This window comes from Alligator mississippiensis, chromosome 5 (genome assembly GCF_030867095.1).
Source record: "Alligator mississippiensis isolate rAllMis1 chromosome 5, rAllMis1, whole genome shotgun sequence".
Taxonomy (NCBI): Eukaryota; Metazoa; Chordata; order Crocodylia; family Alligatoridae; genus Alligator; species Alligator mississippiensis.
Window position 1 is genome coordinate 155,331,796 of NC_081828.1, and position 26,062 is coordinate 155,357,857.

Sequence of the window (26,062 nt, forward strand, 5' to 3'; positions counted from 1 at the left end):
CAATCATCCGCAAACTAAAGGTCATGGATGTGTCCTTGGTGGTGAGTTTTGTTTTTGCCTGGAATCGCCCAAGATTGAAAATCTTCCCGCCCAGTTGATACTGGATAATGACACCAGATGGTACATCATCTCGGATAAGGTGGAAGATGACGGTCAGGTAGATGGTGAACAGGGTGGGGGCAATCACACAACCTTGTTTGGCCCCAGTCCAGATGCGGAAGGCTTTGGTTGCAGATCTTCCACTCAGGACAGTGGCAGTCATATTGTTATGCAGGAGTCTCAGCATGGTGAGAAACTTCAGCGGGCATCCAAGGCCCTATAGTTCCCATAGTAAGATTTGTAGATGGTTATGATGGTCACATTCTTGAGATCCCTGGGGATGTCTTCTTTGTCCCAAAGGCAGATGATAAGCTGGTGGAGTCATGATGTGAGCTGGAAGCCACCAGCATGGTAGACCTCTGTGGGTATACCATCTGGCCTGCAGGCTTTGTTGGTTTTCATCTGTTCGATGTCCCGCTTTTGCTCTCCGACGGTTGGTGGATCACCAAGGGAATCCACCACGGGACATTGTGGGATGGCTTGGAGGGTCTCCTCTGATATGGTGGACTCCCGTTTATGGAGGAGTTCAAAATGCTTCTTCCAACGCAGACGTCCTTGAGGAGCCGGGAGCCATCCTGTGATCAGAGGGAGATTGTCTTGGTAGCCTGGAAAAAGTTACACATGTCATGCTTGTCAGCCCTGGATCATGTACGCCTTCACCCACCAGTTGTTCTTCATGTCACAGATGCGTTGCTAGACCTCAGCCTTCAGCTGGTGGTACACTGCCATCTTTCACTGAGTTTGTGGATGGCTTTGCGAGGTGATGGAGGCTGCACACTTCCACTCAAGGAAATCATGAATCTGAGTGTCACTGGTGTCAAACAAGTCCTGGTTCCTTCACGATGCGAACCCAATAATGTTGGCACAGGCATCTTAGACAATGGACTTGAGTTGCTCCCAGTGTGCCTGGATGGAGATGTCATCAGCAGTAGGGACTTGCTCCAGTGCACTATACAACTGGGCCTGAAACTCCTCCCGCTGTCCAGGGTCCTTCCAGCAAGGGAAGTTTAGATTAGGTATTAGCAAGTACTTTCTCACTAGGAGGGTAGTAAAACACTGGAACAGGTTACCCAGAGAGTTGTGGATTCTCCATCCTTGGAGGTTTTTAAGACCTGGCTAGATGAAGCTTTGGCTGGGATGATCTAGTTAGGGATGGTCCTGCTTTGAGCAAGGGGTTGAACTAGATGACCTCCTCAGGTCTCTTCCAATCCTAATTTTCTATGATTCTGTGATGGTGGAGCTTCTTCTCGTATGATGGGGCCTGGCAAGAAGGGATGCTATAGGGTTCCCACCACTGTTCTGTAGATTCCGTAAATACCAACACAACCAAAAACTTAACCTAAATAGCTCAGACTGGGTGGTGGGCAAGACAACATTGCTCCCACGCTGAGCAGTTCACCTCTGAGCATGGGTTGATTGGGTGCCTGGTGCACCCTTCGCTCACCTGCCTTCAGGCTCAATTCTCTTCCTGTGAGCCAGTTTTCTGTTCTGTTTCTCTCATCCAGGCACTGGGCCAAGTATGCCACTGCCTCGTGGTGCTCCCCGCCGCACTTGTATGGGGCCTGCAGTTCCATCAGTCCACCATCAGCGTGCTCTGAGTTTGCAGATGCTCCAAGTGGGGCATGTGGGTTCACTGGGGGGAGGCATGGAGGGAGTCACATGCACCCTCATCTAGTGCCCACAGTGCCCCCTAGGGTGCCCTCTGCCAGCCCCACCTGACCTGCAGGTTTCCATGCGGCCTTGGTCTGAGGTGTCGAGAGGGCTTGTGTCTGTGCTGAACTGCTCATTGATGGTGTTGGGTGGGCTGACATTTGATCTGGCCCTCTGGGCTTCATGGATAAAGGAGCCCTTCTGTGTTCACCCAGTATTTTGGTCCCATGGAGCGCAGCTGGCCTCTGGCCAGTTGCCAGGAGTGTGTCCAGGCTTTTCCCAGCCGCCTCCACCGCAGAACACACACTGCTTCCCCGGGCATGCCAGCCCTCAGAGGAACCACCAGAGGAAGCTTCCGGCAATGGAAAGAGCATCCAGCTCCATTTTCTGTGCCTGGATGCATCTTCTGCTTGCCTTGGCCTCAGGACCTATTTTAGGCACGTGGTCTCTGAGCCCCAGACCAACCGGTGGTGCTCTCTCCTGCTGCCTAGTGCTGGCCACCTGGATTGCGATGCTAAACTAAGTTGGGTGGGGGCCTGTCACATCCAGGCACCCCGGTCCCACCTCCCTCGCCCACCACGGTGGGTCCTGCTTGGGCCCTTTCTGCTTCCCCAAACTATGGGTCACCAGCTCCCTTGCACCACTCCTCCTGTCCCGAGTCCCCCACCCACTCCGGTAGCTCCCAGGCAGTGCACAGTGGAGAGCATTCTCCCGCTGCTGTTATCCAGGCATCCCTCCTGTAGGACCCCTATTCCTGTCACTCCAGAGAAGAGTCCCTGCAGTGGGGCATGGCATGCCATGGGGGCTGGTTTGCAGCCTCTCGCCACTTCCGGCCAGGAGGGCTACAGGCTCTGTAGGAGGGAGCGCTTGTGGTGCTCAGGGCTGTCATAAGTAGATGCAAAGTGGTCCAGGACCCTGACCATAAATTCCATCTCTGCTGTATCTCTACCAGCTCTGCAGAAGCATGGGTGGCTATCATGACCCCCTGTCCCTGCACCTCAGCAGCCCGGGTATAGGCATCCCCCAGCCTGACCATGTCCCCCCCCCATCCACATCTCAGATATCTCCTTGTGCCAGTCCTGCAGCTCCAGGAGTCAGCTGTGCCCAGAGCTCAGAGGCAGTGACTAAGGGCTGCAGCATCTCCTCTTTCCTTTGTCAGTGCCTTCTATAGACATCCCTTGTGCCCCCTGGCCTTGAGCTGGCATCACATCCTCCCCACTCCATCCTCCCTCACACAGGGTGTCCCTGCAATTAAACAGGGAAGACACAGAGCTTTTGTGCAAAATTACAACTTTTGCTGAAAAAATGAAGTATAAGGGAAGGTGTCTTGGACATGGAGCAGGTAGGAACTGGCCACTCCAGGGAATGCTGGCAGAAGTCTTAAAGTACCTCCTTCCCCCATCCTTCAGGAGAGGCATTTCAGTACTGTGTCCCTACAGAAGCATCACTTAGTTCCTGTCATTGCCCTGGTGGGACTCAGCCAGGATGGTGAAGCTTTTACGCTGCCCCCCATTTCTGTCCTTCACTTACAGGAGAGGTATTTCAGCACTGTTCCCCATCAGGAGTACTTCACTCCCAACATTTCCCTGGAGAGAGTTGGCTGGGCCTGGAGGGATGAGCTTTATCACTACTCCCAGGAGAATGCCAGCCAAGATAGTGTGCTCCTGCTGCTGAACATGGTCCCCCAGGGGGTGCTCAAGAGCTGGAGAGGGGCTCTCTGCTTTGATGATGCACCGTGCTCTGGGGAAGCCTGGGTTGCCATTCAACATGAGAATCCAACTTGAGTGCTACCTGTGGCTCCACTATGATGATCTGACACCCTCAGATGAGTTCACAATTGGCACTACTCTTGACGTGCTGCTGAGCCCATGACCTGACCTCAGGAGAGGTTCCCCAGATCCTGGCTGCTTAAAAAGGGGTCCTGCTGTGCGCCACCCTGAGCTTTCCAGCGCCGTTCTACTTTGAGTACTCCAAGAAGCGCTGGGGGTGGGGTTTGCTTTGCTTTCAGGAGTCAGGGTTGAGGAGTGGTCTGGGCCCAGGGTGGGGTTCTGATGACAGGAGTGGGGGTTACTTTGAGGGGTCAGTACAGTGGCTGCCTGCACCATGAAACTCAGTTACCTGGCACCCATGGACTTTGCCCAGGGATCAGATCAGAGGGGAGTGGGGAAAGTATTGGAGTGCCACTGGCCAGCCTCTCTAGGTGCACAACTCCGGAGTCACCCTGGCAGCAGGACTAGAGCAGCTAAGATAGCAAGTCCCATGCAGGACTCCTGTCATCACAACATTGCCTTCCTTGGACTGGGAGGGACGAAGGGAGGGAAGAAGTGGGGAACTGAACAATGATGGTAAGAATAATACTTAAAAGTGAACTTTTATTTGAACTGCAAAGCTGATTTTAGATAAAATCTGCTAATGGTAGCTTTTGTGCTTCAAAAGGGCATCCTATGTCAGGTGGGCATTTTACTTCATGCGTAATTTTATGAGAATTTCTGATGGAGCATTTCAGAAAATAAAAAATGTTAGAGGAGGGGAAAAATCAAAATGGGTATGCAGAAAAAATAGGTGGTGAACCTCAACAGGTGAGATGAGTAATAGCAATCTTGAAAACTGATCTTTTCTAAATGCCTTTTTTCTTGATCAAATTTAGAAATAGGTATACTTTTTTAATATCTTTGACTTGATTTCATTTTTACAGTGTAAACCACAGAAATGATCCCAACATGTAACATAAAGCAGTGAAAACCATTACTTTTGAAGGGAATTGTTAGAGTTCATGTTACAACTGGAAATTATGTTGATGCAAAAAAAGTGAAAAAGTTAAAAAACTTTTTTTTAATCATATTTATTTATTGTGCTGCGCTGAATTAATTCTGAAAAGTTTATTTTACTTTTTCTCTTCTTCAGACATGTTATTTTGCAGTATATAATTCATATATTTCAGGGTATGTAGCAAACTACTAATTACATTTTTTTTTAAACAGATACAGACCCACGCGTTTTAGAGAAACAAGAACTACAGCAACCAACTTACGTTGCCCTAAGCTATATTAACAGGTAAGCATTTTTCCAGATGGAAATATGACTGGCCATGTTTTGTAGTTTATATGTGTCATCAGCATAAATGCATCTTATCTAATGCTAGAATAAGGTACCTACATACGATTCTATATTTAAAATCGATAGATTTTGCACAATAGATGCTACTTTGTGCAAATATTTTGTGACTTGTGACTATAATAGCTTTACTGGATGTCTAATCATTATCAATGCATATCTGGGCACTGGCCATATGAATATGACTTTTTTTTGTTTTGTTTAAGTTTTAGTCTTAACATAATATTTTTTTCACTAATTTTTACCTTCTGGCTTTGCCACCTGAATGAGGGGTGCATTTACTTATGTAATCTTTTTCCATTCTTGGCATTTAAACAGTGAAGTTTTAAAGTGGTACTTCATTGGCTGGAGGCTAAAATACTATGCCAGAGGGTTTGAAAATTTACAGTAATCATTTGTTTGTTTGTTTGTTTTTTAAAGCTTTGCCCAAATGAAACCAACGCACGCACACACGCACAAACACACACAGGTTTCATATGGGCAAAGCTTTTTTAAATAAAAAAAATATAATTTTATACATAATATATGTAAAATTTATCTAAAAAGTTATGTGCCAGCGCAGAGGAGTTGAAGTGCTGTTTAAATCTTGGATTGCTGTACTGTATAGTGAAAAGCACCCTCTGTGAGGCTGCTATCTCTTTTTAGCCCATTCAGGTAGGCAGAGCACAAGTGGGGAGCAGATGAAGCCAATTTCTCCTCCTTGGTCAGTGCCAGACAACTCATCTGAGCAATTGCAAAAAGTTAGGACAGAAAATTATTTCTGCCCTGGGAATAGGGAAAAATCATGGACCATATTGGGAGTGAGGAACAGACGTGATGATACACAAGCAAGCTGCTTTCTTAGGGCTTTTGGCAAAGCCATCTTTTAGCCTTCATAAACATTATGCATGAAGCATACCTCTCCCTAAAAAAAAAAAACTTTTTCAGGGAAATCAGCATACTCCATATATATGTGCCCCATGTGCTCAATAACTGCTGGCACTCGTGTGATTTTCCATGTGACAAGTACATCCTGGAGAAAGTACCACTCCTTTCTTTTTTTAAAGCATGATGTGAAATTTGTTGTGTCCCTTTAATACTAATTTCTGTTTGTTTGTTTTTAACCTTTTGTTGAAAAAATGAATTCTTGGATTGTAGTCAGTTTCCTTGTTTTCTTGATATGCTTCATCAGTTTCCTTCTGTTGGTAGTTTACCTAGCAAATAAAAATACAGATTCTTGTAAAAACACAGAAAATACTGTGGGTTTTCAGGATCAGATGAAATATTGAAAACGACTTTTAATTTCTTTTAAAATTTTAAAGATGGCTAGATTTAAATATGTCAGTGCCCTTTTCAGTTTGGTTTTGTATGCCTAGTAAGCATGTTATATACTGTTAAATATCAAACAACAGATACTAATGTGTTTTTTAAAACCCATGCTTTTTATGGTTGCCAAGTGGAACAGAACTTAGACTGGTGGTTCTTGCTGTGAGCTCCAGACTTTAAATCAATCTTCCTCTGCAGATTTGTATATTCAATACATTCTGTGTGGGCCATACATTCTTATGGAAATAAGAACTCTTAATGCTATGGGATTGTCAAAACTGTATTGTAAAATGAGTATGTCTGAATCTGTGCTGGCAAGAAAAAATAAGGGCAAAGTAATTGGTATGCGGGTTATTTTCTGTACTGGTTGTCCAGTTATATAGTGACTAGGGCTTGTGCGCTGTGGCCAAAATTTGGGTTGTCTTGTTTGGTGTTTTCCTTCATTGCTGAAACGCTGAAGTGGCAGCAAAGGTGAAGACTGGAAGGGAGAGATACCACAAGTTTCAATATATTTCACCTTGAAACAGATTCTCACCATCTCCATCCCCCATCCATGAGAATATCTTCTTAAGAATATTGATGATATGTTATTTTATGCTCCCTTAAATTCTAAAACGGCCTCCAAATTATAATCATATGAAGATCTGGCCTTGATCTTTGCTAGAGATATAATACTGTTTCAGCTACCAGTAAGCATATATAGATGCAGCTTCCTGGGTAAATAACCCTAATGTAGACAGGCAAAGCTACAGTCAGGACTGGTAGAGCTTTTCATTTCTTGAAACTAGAATAAGCTTTTCCACTATAAATTGCATTTGATACTGACTTATGCTGTCCACATTAAGCGTTTGCATAAGTGGCTGACTGAATTGCAGCACATCCCAACACAGACAAGACTTAAATAAATGTTGTTCTTAATGTAATTTAACAGGATTGGTGGTTGTTTCCTGTTTGCATTGCCCTTTCCTCTTACAATCCAAAATTCAGTACTGCTGAAGCATGCACACTAAATCTTCACCCATGTTCTAAGTATAGAAGTAGTAGACTGCAAACTCCACAGAAATGTACATCGGCAGCCCTCATACCATTCAAATAATACTTCAGGGATATTTGGTTATGGTGCTGAGCTACAACATCTGGTACTCCTTAGAGAACTTTCTTTGTGCCCATTAATAAGAGAAGCTTAAGACATCTCTGTGTCTTATTTCATTTGGATGTGAAGATTAGTAGCAGTAATCTACATGATATGACACTCATTTATGTCCCTGAGACTGTTGGTCTGGGACTTGAATAAAGATGGTTCTTAACCCTGCTATATTTATAGTACAGCTTGATGTACTGGGCTTGAAAAACATTGTGAAGGTTTCTGGACCTAAATTATTGTCTATTTAACAATTCCTTTGAATGGGAAAAACCCTGAAATGTCTATTCATGAAGAAATATATTTGATAGTAAGCATTACTTGGGATAAGTTCATATCTTTTTCTCTAGTCCACAGATTTTGGTTCTAGTACTATTAATAACTTGTTTAAAAACATAATGGCCAACACCACAGGATTTTGTGCTGTTTTGAAACTTTTTTTAAAGAATAGTAAGTCAGTGTTATATGATCCATATTTATATGATACTTGCATGCTATAACTGCTTTGTATTTAGAGACAACACTATTTGTGATTGTTTTAGGTGTTTTCATAGCAAAGTATTAAACCCACACAATGTTACTGACATTGTAATTCTAGGCAATTGACCTTTATCTTTCTTGTAAACTTACTATGTTCCATTCCTGATGAAACTTGAAAAAATTATTTGTTTTAGTCTAAACAGGCCATGCATTTATATTTGGTTGCCTGCGCTCATGACTGTTCTTCATCACTGGGGATTTTTTCTCCATGATACAAGTTAAGACATTTTTTCTGGCAATCAATTCTCAGTGTAGAATGGTTAAACAGTAAACAAGTAGCTCAGTAAGCATAGGTATTTACACTAGAGCTTCCAAACTGTGACTTCAACACTTCAAACACACTGAAACTTCCTTCAAAATTATTGTAACAATTTTTGTATGTATAATTTACAGTGGCAGTTTAGCAAAGATTATACCCCCTCATGCTCTGTCATAATGATGATGCATGATAGTGTACGCCAGTTCCAAAGAAACTGTAAATTCTATTTTCTCAGCAGTAGGCTATATCTTTTGACCATGCTAAACCCAGGAGTTAAAACAGGAGGCTTCACTTGAAGATATATTTGCAGCTACTGTACAGTGTGTTTTTTCCTCTGTCCCTTATCCAAGCTATGTCACTTTAATACCTTTCAGATATGTTTGCTAGTTTTGCCTCTAAATCAGATTTGCCACAGTTCAAGCAGGTAAGTGCCATAATAAATAGGTTGTTTTTTTTAAATGGAGTGTTGCTTAATTCACCAAAGTTATGGAGGAGAGATTCAAGCATGAAAAGGTTAAGAACCACTGCAGTAACTGTTCTATGGGCAGAAAAGATGATTTCAGTGGCCTAATCTGTGGCTACCATACTTTTCACGTGCTGAATGTACTGAACGCTCTTTTTTTTCATATAACATTTTTTTTATTAAAGGCCTTATGAAGAGAGGCTGAGAGCCATGGGACTTTTTAGCCTGGAGAAGCATAGGCTCAGGGGTGACTTGATGGCAGCCTCTAAGTACATAAGAGGTGAGCATCAGTATTTGGGGGAACGCTTGTTCACCAGAGCACCCCAAGGAAAGATAAAGACCAATGGTCATAAACTCCTGCAAGACCGTTTTAGACTGGACATAAGGAAAAACTTCTTCACTGTCCAAGCCACCAAGGCCTGGAATAGACTGCCCACAGAGGTGGTGCAAGCACCTACTCTGGACACTTTCAAGAAACATTTGGATGCCTATCTTGCTGGGATCCTTTGATCCCAGCTGACTTCCTGCCCCTTGGGCAGGTAGCTGGACCTGATGATCCTACGAGGTCCCTTCTAGCCCTAATGTCTATGAAATCTATGAAAGGATGTTTTTGTGAAGAGTAAGTTGATGCTGAAATGAGAGGGAAGTTTTAGTACTGGTGTAATAGTTTTGGTACTGGAGCGAGAGGGGCATCCATCCTGGACACCAAATACCGCTGCAGAGTCTGTACCCTGGCCGTATAGCCACACCAGGAACTCCAGAACAGCCCCCAGTTGCTGCTGCCGCTGCTTTAGAACAACAGCTGAAGCAGGCAGAGTGTGTGGTAGCAGCAGCAGCTCATTTGGGGGTGTTTTGGAGTTTTCAGCATGGCTAAGACTGCTGTTCCCCTCTACCTCCATTCTCAGATCCTACATGTCCTCCTCCCCACCTGCTCTCTGAACCAAGGCCCCCTCCCCACCACTCTTGGAACTGTGTGCCTGCCCCCCTTCCACAGGGTTTCACTTGGGCACCAATTTTGCTTGTTAGGCCACTGCTGGACTTATAAAGAATATGAGTTCAATTCTTGAGTCTACCCAAGATTGTGTATGGCGTTTGACAATGAACTTGTTGAAAAACAATATCATGACTTCTGCTGTCTTCATGGAAGCTGAATCTAGGCCACATGTCTGCCCATTTACAAAGCGGACAATAGTTCATCTTGTCACAGAGTGCAGTAGTAAGGCAGAAGGCAGGGCAGTGTCACACTTTAAAGCAGTGGTTCTCAACCTCATCAGACTCAAGGCACCCCTTGTTAAACTCAAGGCTCCCCTTGGAAAATGCCAGCTCTTAGTTTTCACTTGTTTTTTGACTACAGAAAAAAAATAGAGTAATTCTTCTGTTTCAAAGAACTTAGAAAGTACGCAACAGCTCAGAATGTATCTAACACTATAGATTCCTGTTTGAAATCTCTTTATTTTATTAATCATGTTTGTACACCTGACAGTGCTAACATTATGTACTACCCCAAGTATCCCTTGAAAGGATCTTAAGGTACCCTAGGGCTCTACAGTACCCGGAGTCAGAAATCTGCTTTAGATGCTAATGTCTGAGAGGCATAAGCTTTCATAGGCAACAGCCTACTACATCAAATGTTATGCTCAGCAGTATCTGACTATGTGCACAGCCTGATTTAATATGTTCATGAGCTCAGATGCAGCTTGATTTTCATTTTCAATTTTGATGCAAGAACCATATACGAAATTTGTAAATTTCATAGGTATTAGTGATGCTGAGGAGGACTAGATTATCATACAGGAAGAATTAAATATTCATGTTGATTAAAGTAATAGAAATGGCATGAGATTTAATAGTATCAAGTCACATATTCATGGACTCAAGGGCTAATACCAAGACTTTTATCATAAGCTGGAGACTAGAGGCAATGGAGGGAGAGTGGGATGTAAGTGTATTGGTGGCTCATGATTATCCTGTGATCTACCAATGTAATACAGCTGTAAAAAAGGCTAATAAAATTCTAGAATGCGTAGATAAAACACTTACTAGATAGGATATTAATACCATTGCACCCAGGTATCGGTACTTCATTTAAAATATTGAGTGTAATTTTAATCACCTGTGTTCAAAAGAAGATGAATTTCAATTGAAAAGATGTAGAGAAGCACTACTAGGGTAACTATGGGAATAGAAAATCTGTTTTATGCAAGGAGATTAAGGATAGGAGCATGTGAACAAGTTACTCCGAAACAAAGATTTATCCTGCATCTGCTTCCCCAGGTTAACTGCCTGTGTGCACGTTCTTATCCTGTGGTAAATGAAAGCCAGCTTCTGGCAGCTTCACTTTTTTTCACTGAGGTAAGCTCCCATGAGCTCACATGCATTTACTGCAGGGTAAGAGTGTGCACACGGGCATGTGCTGATGAGCAGCTGATCCAATACTTCAGCCTACCTTTGCCTCACAGTAACTTATTCATGTGCCCATACCCTCTAAAGGGCTTGACTTGTTTAGCCTAGCAAAACCAAAGTGGAAAGGGTATGTTATAACTTATTTATAAATATACTTAATGGAGCATGGAGAACTATTCAAGTTAAAAGATGATTTTTGTACAAGATCAAATTGGTATGGATTGGTCATGCATAAATTGAAACAGGAAATTAGATGATATCTAGCAATTAGAGCACTGAAGTCCTGGTAGTAGCATAAGGATGGGTGGATGAATGGGGAACAAGCCCAGAATACTGCCTAAGGGGAGGGTGCCAGAACCGGGGCGGGGGCACCTTACCCACCTGTCCCTGTCCCCTGTTCCTCCCCTCCCCTGCACCTTCCTGCAGCCAGTTCAACCATCAGGGAGGAAGAGCCAGTGGTGGAACTAGCAGGGTCTGCACACGGGGAAAACCCTGCTGGAGAGAGTGGGAAGAAGTGCCACAGAGCACCAGAGGGGGAGTGGGTGCTGAGAGCAGGGGGTGGAGTGCAGGGTGAGCTAGGAGTCTTACCTGTTCCCATGCATGGTCTAACTGCACTGGTTACTGCTGCTACAGCAGCAAAGCAGGATCTGTGCAGCCAGCTGCTTGCTGAGACAGCAGTGGTGTGAGGCTGCTGCTGCTGCTTGTAGATGTGGGCAGTGGAGGTGTGGGGGGAGGGGGGAAGGGGATTGCTGTTCTGGCACACCTCCTAAATCAGAACCCAGGGCTGGTGCCCTGTTTGTCCACCCCATGTTATGCTACTGAAGACAAAAGAGCAGCAGTAGTGGCACACAAGTGTGAGTGAGGTGCATTCTGGGAAATGTAGTTTCTGATGCTGGAAGTCACGTTTTTTTTGACCCTGAGAACTGGTGGGATTTTTTAGCTGCTCAGCGCCAGTGTACGTGGCAGAAAATATCTTCCCCAGCAATAGAAAGCCTCCTGTCGGCACTCCAGCACTGCATACCACTGCCTCTGCTCTGCTGACCCCACTGCTGGAGCCAATGCTGCAGCCACTGCAGGGACAGGGTGGGGAGAAGGGAGACAAAGATGGAGATTCCCAGGGTGCAGTACTGGCCAGTTACACCTCTGAGTCCTTGCCTTCTGAACAAGGTAATGGAGTCAGGGAACCTAAATAAATTGTATGAAAACAGAGCTGGATAAATTCATTACAAGTATAGTATAATAGAAGAGATTGGGCTTAGTAAGCAAGTATTCCAAATGCTATTGAGAAACTTCCCTGATGACAGGCTCAGGGTCAGATTTGGGGTCAGGATGAAATTTTCCTGCAGATCAGAAAGGCATTAGCTGTTTTTTTTCTTTGTTTTGTTTTGCCTTAACCCCATACCTTAGGGAACGGTCCACTTCCTAGAATCATCTGAGAACATGTACCTAATGAATTCTCTGCAGTGAGGCATTGGTAGCAACTTTGGTTTCTCCTGTTCTCATCCTGTGACACACTAGTTTTTGAGGCCCTTTGAGTCATTCGTAGTTTATTTATAGGGGGTATTGTTGTAGCAGAAAGCCCCCTTTTCCTCTTGCCTGCATTTGTTCTCCCCTCTTTGGATATGTTTCTCTTTTTCTACCTTTTCTTCCTTCCTCTCTCTTTCACTTTAAGATAAGGAATTATGTTTTAAAATTTGTGTGTGCATTTTGTATCTCCCCTTGTATTTTGGTATTTTTATCTATTTGTGTGCCATGGCATTTGTAGCTTATATTTTATACTCCTCACCTTTCAACTTTCAACTGAATGTGTTTAGTTTCATAAATAAATTATACATTGTAACAATGTTAACAAGGGCAGGAACCAAACTGCCCTTCCCTGTATCAGGCTGGCCTCTGAAAGAGCGAGTGAATCAGTGATTGAATGTGTAACGTGATTGAATGTGTAACACAGTAGCAGCAGACAGCAATTAACACCTGGGAAGCTGCAGATCAGCCAATGGAAGAACTCAATAGAAGACAATGTAACAACTGGGAAATCTCTAAACTTCACCGATCAAGGGCTAGAAGCCCAGGCCTGAGTTAATCAACACCGGGGACCAACTTTTGGGCTGAATATCTCCAGATCGACCACTCCCAGAGCCCTATTCTAAATTCATCAACGGACTCCCAAACCTGCACGTACATGCGGACAACCCCTGGGGCTGACAGATGCCGTCCAGTAGCCACCGAGGGGGGGGGAAGTCCCACGAGGGTCAATGACCCCTGGATTGGGCAAACCTGAAAACTGGGGAGTCACCAAAGTCTGCCAAGGACAGATAAAAAGCAGTGAAAAGTGACCCTCAGTGGCGCCCTCTTGATCTCCAACTTGACCAGACCTGTCCAGCCAGAAGGACCAGCCGGTGACCCCCTTCTGGAAGATAACACCACGCTGAAAGAAGCCTCAACGACAGACTCCAGAACCTGTAGGATAGGTATACCTGACTCTGTAACCTGCTACTGTGTGTATGTATGTGTGTGCATGTGTGTGTTTGTGGAGACCAGCCCCAAGGTTTATGATTACAGTGTTTCAATCCGCCTAATAAACTAGAATTTTAAGGATCCCGAGTTGGACATTTGTAGCCAACATTGTGGCTTTTGATGTGTGAAGCAGGAACTGCAGTGGATGTTCTAGTTAATCCTTTAGATTTAGTATCAATTATATGGCTGCCTGCTTTAATAAAAATCATTATCAGTTTGGGCTAAACCAAGTTTGAAATCATGTTTTCCTCACCAAAATGAAAAATCAGAGATAATTCATTTTCTGCAAAATGAAGCATTTCATTTGATATGAAATACAGTAAACTCTATTGAATTCACCTATGGGATAATTTACCACTGTTTAATTCTCTGTTCTTTCAATTTCCTGCCAATGGACATCTTCGACTCCTTACCCTCCCCCATTTTTCAATTCTTAATAATTGGTCACTACTAAATAATTTGCCATCATTTGCATTAACCATGGTTTCCTACACTTCATTTTCATGGTAAATTTCAGGTAAATTTACAAAGGTGATGGGGTCTTTCCTCTAGTAGGTCTGGGGGACAGCATTCATGCAAGATGTTGGCAACCCTGATGGCAAATGAACCCTCAACTCCCAATGCACAGAGTATGTCTTAACCACTAAGGTATGGGCAGTTCTAAGGTGGGATGCTTTCAGTCTGTCTTGTTGAGACTTACTTTATATTAATTATTATTTTCTAGAAAGGGTGTCATCTTTTAGGCGAGTCTCTTACTGTCTGGCATGGAGGGTAGTTTTCTTTCTCACTTTTGATCTCAATGATTATTCAGGTATTTTATATGCAGTAAAACAACCCCAGCAGGAGTAGTAGTGAGTAACTTGTGCCAGAACATCCCATAGTTTAATGGCTAAGACCTCACCTGTGATATGATAGGCTGAAGATAAGATTCATCTGCTGCCTAATCAGGGCAGGGTTTGAAAGAGCAGCAGATACATTTTAGTTTTTTTCAGTCGTAATAAAATTTAAAAGTATATCCTTTTCTAAAACTGGTTCAACTTGAAATTTCAATTTAAACTTACAAATTTGTCTTTACAAATGAAAAAGCAAAATGACTAACTTTTGTATTTCAGAGATTTTTAAACCCATTAAAATGTTTCCCTGCCTTATTTCCTTCAAAAAATGCTCTTTCCTTCAATGATGCATCTATTGTTCTGCTTCATAAGAGAAAGAATGGGAAGACATTTTCTCTGCATGAATCCAATTCAAATCCTTCATTTGTGTGTGAGAGAATCTCAATAGAAGAATCTGATGTATTTTTACTTGCTCTCCCAGACGTTAAATTTCAATACAATTTAAATTGCCCTTGCCCTTTATCTTAAAATTAACTTTTCATTCTATAACATATGCTAAAAACCATGCTTCTGTAAAGGTACAGTGATTCTCTCAGAATATTTAATCACATTGCATTGAAGAAATGATGTATGCAGATGCTTCCAGTAGCTTCTGGATTGAATATCAGTGACAGAATACAGAAACAGATGGATCAAAGTAACATGTCACTTGACAGACAATATTTTTCTGTCTCATCGTATTTTTATGTTTGTGGTGACCAAGTTGATCATATGTTTTTATTCATGTAGTCATATCCTTACACTCTGCCATCTGACTTGTTCTGGAGATGGAACAAGACAAACTTCAGATAGTAATTCAAACAAGATGTGCAGAAATTAATTTTATTTAGGGCAAGGGGAATGCCTTTTGGTTTGGAAGGATTTATGCAGCTAGCTTTGTTTCTCTGTCTCTCTTTTTTAAATCAGTCTTTAAGCTAAGCAAAATTTAACGTTCCCAGGATTTATAAAATGTGTGTCTAGAGTAAAGATCAAAAAAGGTAAATAAGTATTTTGGAGGACATCACCAAATCTTATACCAAAATTATAAGATATAGTGAAGTGCAACTAGTATGATGAAGTTCATTTTAGAATGAATGAGAGATTGTGTACTAGTTTTCATCATGTATTTTTTTTAAATGGACAGAACATTGGAAAGCAGAATATATCCACATGTCTCAGTCCTTTAAAGTTAAGATCTTGAGTGAGAAATATTTATTCATGTTACTTCTCAGAAATATATGTATGCAGTATAATTAGCAGACATTCAGATCATAAAATAAATCTGTTCCAGACACCTTCCTCTCTCTCAGTGATACTTATCATTATCATTATTTTCATTTTGCCTTTATCTTTGTCCATATGATACACCAAGCACAGTCTTGTGTCTATTAGGGCTGTGCAAAGCTTTGGTCGCTGATTCGATTCAGAGGAGATTTGGCCTTTTTCAGGGACCGAATCTTCGAATCCAAATCAAAACAGGAGACTGAGTAAAAGCTCTGAATCGATTTGAAGCCTCCAAATTGATTCGGAAAAGATTCGGCGATTCGGCCATAGACTAAACAGGCAGCTGACAGCTGCCTCCAGCTGGTAAGTCTTTTGTGGTTGGGGAAGGAGGGAGGGAAGGAGCATGGGGGAGGGAGGGATTGGGGCTGGGGCTGGGACAAGCTGCACAGCTGGGGTGGGGGGAGGGATGCAGGCATGGCTCACTCCAGGCAGAACGGGGCAAGTGACAGCAGGGCATAGCCCCCACTCCCACCACTGCCGCGCCCGCATCCCGCACTCCTCCTCCCGCATCCTGCACTCCTCTGCACTGGCTGGCAAGTGGTGACAGGGCAGAACCCCCACTCCCAATGCTGATGCGGGTGCAGCAGCGCTGGGAGCAGGGGCTATGCCCTGCTGCCACCTGGAGCAAGTTGCGCCCACATCACACCCCCCACACCCATGCTGGCTAGGCAAGCCTTTGTGGCTCCCCCGCTGGGGCAGAGGTAGGCACAGCCAGAGGAACTGGAGGAGAAGCCCCCATTGCTGCCCTGCCCAGATCTATCCCCCGCCTGGCCCGGCCTCCCTGCACTTAAAAAAAACAAACAAAAAACAAAGCCCCATACTCACCACCTCTGAGGGCTGGTGGCAGAGCCCCCCCACACAGCAGGGATTGCTCTCCTCCCACTTGGCACCCATGTGGCAGCTGCCCCACGGTGCGGGTGCAGCATGGCTTGGCAGGGCGCTGCACATTGTTTGGGGTCTGGGGCAGCTCCAGCTATCAGCTGAAGCCTGGCAGCGCTCAGCCTCAGCGGCCCCAGCTTCCATGCAGTGCATGGTGCCCAACCGAGCCGAGCTGCACCTGCGCCATTGGGCAGCTGCCATGTGGGTGCCAGGCGGGGAGGGGGGCGATCCCCAATGCCCCGTGCTGTGTGGGGGGGGTCTGCTATGAGTCCCCAGATGCTCTAGTCACCACTGCAGCAGCCGGTGAGTGCAGGGCCTTTCTTTTTTAAAGCTCCACAGTCACCAGCTGCAGGAGCAATGATTGAGGTCTCTGGGTGCTCATGGCAGAGCCCCTTGCACAGCATGGGGCAGTGGGGGGCAGCAGGGACCGCCCCCCCACCTGGCATCTACACAGCAGCTGTTGCATCGCACAGGTGCAGCGTGGCTCAGCAGGGTGCCTCACACTATCTGGGAGCTGAGGCCACTCCACGTGTCAGTAGGGGCCTGGCAGTGCTCAGCCCCAGTGGCCCCAGCTCCCAGGTAGCACACAGTGCCCTGCTGAACCACGCTGCACCCACGCCATGGGGCAGCTTCCATGTGGGTACCAAGCAGGGGGAGCCATCCCTGATGCCCCCCACTGCCCCGTGGGGGAAGGGGAGGACCTCTGCCATAAGCGCCCAGAGGCCCCAATCACTGCTTCTGTAGCCAGTGAGTATGGGACTTTTTTTTTTAAGTGCTGGAACTAGGCTGGGGCTAGGCAGGGCAGCCATGGGTGCTTCTCCCACAGCTTCCCCCACCTGGGGATAAGCAAGCACAGCTGGAGGAGCCGCAAGAGATCCTGCAGCTGCCCAGCTGTGCCTGCCTCTTCCCAGCCAATCTGAATCATTGAACCCCTCCGAATCAGCACCGAATCTTCTAAAGTTGATTTGGCTGAATCGATTCAGGACAGTGATCTAAATCAAATCACTGTCCTCTGAATTGGCCAAATCTGATTCCAAATCAAATACTTCCTATTTGCACAGACCTAGTGTCTACAGCACTGGTTTGGGACTCAAGAGATTGAGTTTCAGTTCCCAGCTCTTCTTTACACACTTCTTACAAAACCTTGTGTAGGTCACTTAATTTTTGCTTCTTACTTTCCCATTTGTTGAAAATATATTTTTTCTCCTATCTTTGCCTCCAGTCCTGAAAACACATTTTTATAGTTGAGCTTCAGTGTACTGTTGTTGCTTCTAAAGGGCCCATTCATCAGGGAAAATTCCAAACTGTAAAGATAATTTTCTGTGAATGTTCCTTTCTATTAATTTTTTTGGGTTTGGGGTTTTGTTTTGTTTTTAAGATACGTAGCTCTATTTTAATGATTTGCAGATTTGTGAGTTTGCGATCCCTTCTATGTTGAGGCAAATCAGGTCAGCACATGTAATACTCATTGATTATGGCCTGATTTTTCTTTTCCTTTTGCATAGTAATCCAAAGTTTATGCATTATATAAAGCAAAGAGTACTGGTTTTGCACAAAACTAGTTTTTCACATTTAGTAGGAATGAAAAGGGATAAACAAATCCTTTCTAAAGAAACCGATGCTCCCCATTTTAGTAAAGCTTCTTTTGCCAGCCACATATTAGAACTGTCTACAGCCAGGGCTAAAGATTGAGCTCTCTTGGGACTCAGGCAATCCAATGAAAGATGGCTGTTATTTTTAATCTGAAATATGATATAGTTTATATTTTTGATAGCAGTGGGTAACTAAAAATTCTGCATGAAGGGAGTTCTTTCTGGTTTGTCTGTCAACACATTTGTGCTATTTAGTACAATTAACTTAAAATTTAGCAAAATTTATGGTGCCTGAATGTGAGCACATTTTTCTTGTGCTTTACTAGATATCTTTTTTTTTTTTCTATTTGCACATGCTGACAGTTCCCAGTTAGGAATATACAACAGTGATTCTCAACTAGGATGCCGCAGCACTCTGTGGTGCCTTGAGATCCTTTCAGTGGTCTCTTATGTGTGCAAACATGATTCACAAGATAAGCAGAGAGTTCAAATAGGAATCCATCATGTCTAAAACAGTGACCTGCTGTGGTCTTTCTGAGTCGCTGGCAACCATGATGTTTTCTGAAGTCAAAAAATGACTGAAAGGTAAGAGCTGACATTTTCTAAAGGATGCCTTGAGACTGAAAAATTGAAAACCTCTGATATAGGAGATCACGCACATGCATTGAGTTCAGAATATAGTTGGCTGCTAGTGAACTGGGCTTGCAGGAGTAAACTATCTATGTTTGCTTCTCTTTCCTGTCTGCCATCCCCATAGAAGTGTTACAAAGTATTCATTTCAACCATAATGTTGAGTTAATTTTTATAATTGGGTAGGGAATATCCTTTAATTGTTATTCAGATATTTTGTATATGAGGCAGATTTTGTCTAGGCTGCTGTCTTTGGGCTGCTCATGTGGCACAAAAGTGTAAATTATACATGCCTTTCTAGAAGGGATAGACCTGGCTCTTTCCCTTGTTTTCCAGCCTAAGGAAAAGGATGTACTGGGACTGAGGAAAGACTGTGCGAGTCTCCAGCTGCCTCCACCTTGACACTTAGGCACTGTAGCTAGATAGCAAAGGTTAGATCATCTGCTACATAATATAACAAATAATACCAATTTATAAAATATTAATGTTTATGCAAGTATATATTCATGTTGTTATAGAATATATATCAAATATACTGTATTATTTATCGCACCAGCTAGTAGCTGATCTAGCCTGTGCCATGTATCTGAAGAATCTAATTATTTTTCTTGTATTACCATAGCTCTGAGGATCCTTACGCATGGATCTGAATTCTGTTGGCCTCAGAGGTATGCCAACACAAAGCAAAAAAGCTGATCCATACCCAGAGGGCTTGCTCTCAAAGCCAGTAGATAGGTGGAGAGGTACAAGGAAGCAATGAGATAGTATTGGCCAGTAAGATAAGTGGTAATCATAGCAAATACGAAAGTATAAAGGATTCAGAAGATGTTGTAGCAAAAGAGAGTTTTAATAAGGGATTTGAAGGAGAATGAGGTAGATAGCTTTGCAGATATTTATAACAAACTTTTTCCAAGTATGAGGGGCAGCATGGGGGAAATAGCATGATGGTACCTTATAAAGAATCTAACAAGTAGACATTGGAGGCTGGTGTCATGAGATGACTGTGGGTGAGTGATGACCTCAATACTAAATGAGAGATGACAGGTTGGGTGATTAACTGTGAAGGCCTTTGAAAGTGAAGAAGGAAAAAGCTTGTGTTTGATGCCATGGAAAAGGGGAGCCAGTGGAAGAATACACAGAGATGGGTAACATGGTGAAAAGTGAGTGGCTATGAAAATGGTCTTTATACCACATACTGGATAAAGCATCAGCCAGGCAAAACTCAAGTTGTCAAGGCAGTTGTGGAGCCTGGGACTTAATTGGGAAACTGTAACAGGCTTTTGGATGGCCCATACTCTTTGCTGGGATGAGCTGATCAGTGCTTCAGCATAGATTCTAGGCCTAAAAGTAGAAGTAGCTAAAAGCACCTGTGTCCATTCTGACTCCATTTGGGACCTTGGAAGGGGAACGGGGAATAAGTGTTATATTCCTTTTCTGCATAGGTATAGACTTTTTCCTTTAAAAAGGACCAAACGTAGCATCAATTTGAAGTATGTGAACTCTTAAGTGTCAAACAAATAACAGAAAACAAGAGCAGTCAAGCAAAAAAGTCTTCCAGTAAAATTCCTATTTTTCTTTCTTAAACAACCAGCATGTAGGTATTTTTAAAGTACTAAATACAAGAAACAAAAAAGAGAATGGGTTTAAAATATGTGAGAAAGAAGCAGCAAGCTGCTATATTGTGGTAAGACTTCCATTTCAAAGCTGTATCCCACAGTAGGCTATATACACAACAGAGAAGCAGAAAAGTTTCTCTTGTTTAAGAAAAAAAGAACATCTTCGAAGTGCTTCATTTTTTAATTGTTTCCTGAAACGTTTGCGCATTCCAGTGGTGCTCTGGCATCCCACAGTACTCTTCTTTCCCTACCCCAATGAGCACATGTACACAGGGGTTGGAGTGAGGGGAAAGAGTGGGACAGACTGCCAGCAAGCACTCTTCTGCATGCCTGTCTGTCCTTGGGAAACTCTCGGGGCCAAGAATCATGGAGGGATTGCTGCTTTCCAGCTCCTGTGGCTGGAGAGCAGTGCCACTGCATGCCATCACAATTGTTTTGTAGGGGAAGACCTACATGGGGGTAAAGTACTCTGGGATTCAAAGTACTTCATATGAATGTTAGTCCATACCCTAAGAATAGTATCCAGCTATACTGATCAAGTGCACTAGATGATGCTTTTTCCTCTGACGTCTCAGAGTTATAACCTATATCAAATTATTGAACCCATACTGTGAAAAATATTAGCCAAATAAGAAACATCTTGTTCTGGACATATTTGACTTATTATTATATATCTAAATAGAGTCTTGCCTAAACTAGATTGCTAAGTGTTGAAAGCATGAATGATTCTTTACTCTTTGTGTGCTTCAGATAAGACAATGGGGCCACAGTCCTGGCTAAGGTCTCTGTGTTTTGCTGGTAATAAAAATAAATGATCATATGGTTTTTGACTAATTTTGTATGTTTTCTAGTTTGTGCACATTAAAAAAATCATTGTGGTGTATAAATATTAGAGATCTGCACAAAATTATCATTATACAATATGACTACACAGAATTGACTTTTGGCTTGTGTGAGTTAAGATTTACCTGTTTAGTTTTTGACCAGTTGCTATCAGAAACAGATGACAGAGCTTTTCATTAGTCCATTAGTATGAGAACCTAAAGTAAGCATGATAATGTTGAAGTTTTTATTTAAAAATACTTTTTGCATCCTTTTTAATGAGCAATGTATCATTTATCTGAGACTAATGTGTAGCTAATCTGTGACTTGAGACACCAGAACAAAACAGGGTCTAACAACTAATAAAGTAACCAAACAGTTAAAAGAATTTCAGAGTCTTAAAACTGCTTCCATAACTTTCCATTATAAATGAAATGCCCAAACAAATCACTGCTGAAATGGAATTAAAACCCGGATACTGGAAATCCTAGTAATCATGTAACTGCTTTCCACACCTAGTTATTCCTAGACCTATACAAGCACTACAGTATGAGTGTCTTGCCTTGATGGAAACAGTGTAATAACCTGTAGAAGGGGTGTGAGAAAGTGTCATAAAGTTCAGCTGTTTTTACATGCTAAACAGTATCTAGGAACATGTGTATTTGCCAATGCATTTTGTGTTGAAGTTAAAAGTTCTAAGTTCTTCTTAGTGAACATTTCAAAGTTCTAAGGTCCCAAGGGATTTCCATGTTGTTTTTATGAAAGTCACATGAAAAGCTATTAATAATGAGACTTAGAATAGAAAAATAAATAAGGCTTTAAGTTTATGGTGGATACTGTGCCTTGTTTTATATGTGACAATACATACAAATTCTGTGGGTAGGGAGTTATGTCTAGTGGTAAGAGTTCATGTATGGATCTTAGGTTTTCTGTTTTTCCTGACTGTACCACTGTCTATTCTTGTAAATTTGTTGTAATTATTTACTCTCCCTTCCTGAATGAGCTTTTTTGAAGAATGTCTGTGATAGCACCCTGCCAGGTTATCAGTCCTACTTGATGTTTTTAAAGGTGGAGATGGTCTCTGAAAGATGCTCTTTTTAAATCTGTTTGTTTTCAGATTAAAATCTTTTCTGATTTGCAAGATAACATACAATGCAGGGGCAGATTAGGGGCAACCCCATTGATTTCAATGTCACTTTTTAAAATAAACTTAAAGGTAAAGGAGAGTTTGCTGTGCCCTCTTTGGATTTTTCTGCAGCCTGTTGCCTCTCAGATTGATGCATAGCAGAGGGTTTACATGCTACACTAAGCATCGTTTATACATTAAGGGCCAGATTTTTGAGTTTAGATATGAATAAACTGAATATGCATAATATGCATGTGCTGAGTACTTGTGTATGTTCTTGGCCATATCTGCACAGAATGTATGTGAACAATTGGACCTATTGATTTTGAATGTTTATTCTGAACTATAGAACTACAATGAAGTATTTTATGTCTATTTTTATTTATGTTGTTGTTATGCATTGGGTTTCATTACTGCACTTGTTTGGGTGGCCTAATTTTATATTCAAGTGGTCCAAAATGCCTTAACAAATACAGCTAACTGTTTAACTCCTATTTATAATAGCAGTATTCATTTATGTTTGACTGTAGTATAATTGCTATATTTACTGAAATCCAAGATCAGGTTTTTTTCAGTCTGACGGGAAAAGCCTTGTCTTAGATTTGAGTACCAGCCTGGGGCACGCAGCATCTCAGCTTTGGCTGTGGTCCCAGGCTTAACCCAGGTTTAGGCCAGCTGCTGCTGATGACTGCTCTGGAGCCAGAGCAGAGCTGCAGCAAAAGGTAAGGCGGGGGTGGAGGGGGGGGGGCAAGCACAAGATGGGGACAGGCAGCAGGGGTCATGTACAAACATGGGGCTAGAGGCATGGGGGAAGGCTGTAGTGGACAGTGAAGGGTGGGGGAGGCAGGGAGTTGGTGGGCAGAGGGCAGGCATGGAGAGGGGCACATAGCAAGGGGGTGCATGGTGGGGGTTAGGCAGCAGGTGGAGCAGGTCCCACATGATGGAGCGAGAGGTGTGAGGGCAGGCACAGGCATGGAGGGACAAGAGGCAAGGTGATAGATAGGGAAGCAAGTGACAGGGGCCCAGCCTCTGGCTCCCCCACCATTGCTTTCCTGCAACAGCATTGGGGGGGGTACTAATTTAAGATGACCATCCACTAGTTAGATTCTATACATGAAAAATTATAACAAATATATAATTTCCCATGTATAAAATCCAATTATCAGGAGTCATCTTAAATTCAAAGTCATCTTGGATTTGGGTAAATATGACAGCTAGCCTGATTTAAGCTCTGAGCTTTGGCTTCCCCACAGCAGTTCATTTGCAGGCACTTTCTTCTTGATCTTGGTTTTCTGGGAAATTAGAAAGTACCATTGTCAGGCACCTCTCTGTTTCCAAAGTGGCAGTTGAAGAAACAAGGACACAGCAATTATTTTGCAGTTGGAATTCAAACCCAGTGTAAGAACAGTTGACTTTTCCTAAAACTTTAAAGATCTAAGATACTGTGGTTTCTTTTGTGTTTTTATTTTGTTTTTGTTGAGAGGATTTATCACATATCTTATGAAAAAGACAAAGCATTGGAGGAAGATTTAAAAATAGCAAATGAGAGAAAAAGGCTGATAGAAAACAATAGCAGTATTCAACTCAAAATAATCTTTGGGCATGTACTCCATATCCTTAGAGTTTATTCTATAATACTGATGGATCCGAATTTGGTTGGTAGTGCTAGCATTATTATGTATGCTTGTCCCTGCTCATAGTTAGTATCCCAGACTTTGTACAAGCACAAAATACAGTGTATCAGTCTTTATTTTATTTCAGTCTTGTGGAATGGGTTTGACCTTTACCCTGGACAAACTACTTGTGCAGCTGTCAAGAGTTTAAATGTCCCAGAAAACCCTGTGCATTTCCATTTGGACAGGACTTTTTGATAGCCATAATTGTGCAGCACCATTTACCAGGGAAAATCAAATATTTGAGATAAAACGCGTTCTAATCTCCTTGTTCACATCATGAATTCTTTGCTTCTATACAATCTTTTCCTGAATTTTTAATCTGCATTGGTATTCTTCTGTGTATTAGTGGAATTGTCATAGTGGATCGCAATTCTAATTTAGTTTGTCCTTAGCAATGACCAGTACCGGATGCTCCAGATGAAGATTCAGGAAACATTGCACTAGATAGCTGTAGAAAAACTGTCTGCAGGCAGGGCCTGAGAGAGAAATGTGGGGGGCCTCATACATCCTAGTATAGGGGGAAACAGAAAATGATTTTGGGGGGCTTCCTGAGCTTGGGAGTACAAATACTTCCTAAGTCCTGCCTATAAATAAAGTCTCTTTCCAACCTTTCACTTAAGCGTTAGCTTTATACCACAGAGTTTATAAAGCTTCCAGACAATTTGAGGTTAACCATTTTTATGTTTAAACTAGTGGTCTTCAATCTTGTTAGACTCAAGGTACCCCTCAAAAATGCCAGCTTTCACTCATTTTTTGACTTAGAAAAGATAATAGAGCAATTTTTCTGTTGCAAAAAACTGAGAAAGACCATGGTTTTTTGACACTATGGATTCCTATGTGAAATCTTCAGGTGTGTCTTGTGAACCATGTGCATGTGTTTGTACATAGAACAGTGCTAATATTTCACAGCATGTGGAAAAGCTTTTCAAGATACCACGGGTTGCCATGGAACCCTGGTTAAGAATCGCTGTTTTAAATCGTGCTGTAGTGTTTATCTGAGTTCATATTCACTCCATGTTTGAAATCCTGAAAGCAAGAGGAAGTATATGATTTCTAAAAATGAGGTTATGTTGTAAACCTGCATTGTTATGTTTCTATAATTTATTTTCCTTCTTGACAATTTTATCAAAATTTTTAGTATGTTAAGTGTTACATAGGTGGTATCAGTGACTCCAGTTACAGTAATTTGCACAGCTAAAGACTTCCGAACTTAATTTAAAATTTACACTGTCAGTTTTAAGTCTATAAAGTATTTTGCTATTGCTTCCCTGAATGCTGTAGTTTAATTTTGGCTGTCTGATTTAGCTAAAACAGTCAGATTTTACATCAGAGTTAACTTAGAATCATGCATGATACCACTAGGACTGGAAGCAAACTAAAAATCCTTACCTCTACAATAAGTAAGGAATGATTTCCCCAAAGACTTCAGTTCCTGATCCAACAACCATTCAGGCCAATGGAAAGATTCCCATTGACTTCAATGGCATTTAATGAGAATGGAAAGCCTTTAAATCTGTTACATAAGGTCTGCAGTAAAGGTGATTTGAATTTTATTGGGGAAGTATGGTATTGCCTCAAAGATATGAACATTTTTACTAATTTTTTAACTTTGTTTTTCCCCCTTGTAGAGTCTTATTTATATGGAAATACATAGGAAAGTTAATATATTCAATTAATTTGTATTAATTTAAAGTGGATTAGTTTAAACCTCATTAAACCCTTTCATCTGCATTCTTTGATGGGAATCACAAGAAAGAAGGTGAAGACTTAGTTAAGATAAACGAAACCATCACTGAAGCTTAATTGATTTAAGGCTACTTTAATTCTGAATGAGTGTCCAGACAAGATTTTAATCCCCATTTAATATTAATATAGATTCATTTTATTTCAGTGTTCTTATGTAGACAAGCACTTAGTCCTTTCACTGGTTGCTGGTTGCTTTTTCATCTTAACTATTTCTTCACCTCCTTGTAATGGTTCCACCATAAGAATGTATAGCCACATCATATTCTTTTCATATCTTCTAATCTATGCATATTGATTGCAAGTCCCTAACCTTTATCTGCTATGCCCA

At 42.3% G+C, this 26,062-nt stretch overlaps 1 protein-coding gene across 3 annotated transcripts in view; it reads left to right on the forward strand.

Moving 5' to 3' along the window:
* Positions 1-26,062, forward strand: part of JAZF1 (JAZF zinc finger 1) — a 334,740-nt gene that overhangs the window by 167,909 nt on the left and 140,769 nt on the right. For all 3 annotated transcript variants that reach the window (XM_059728891.1, XM_059728890.1, XM_059728889.1), the window contains exon 2: positions 4,731-4,803. In XM_059728891.1, coding sequence (XP_059584874.1) covers positions 4,731-4,803 — 73 coding nt within the window. The remainder of the gene's footprint in view (positions 1-4,730; positions 4,804-26,062) is intronic.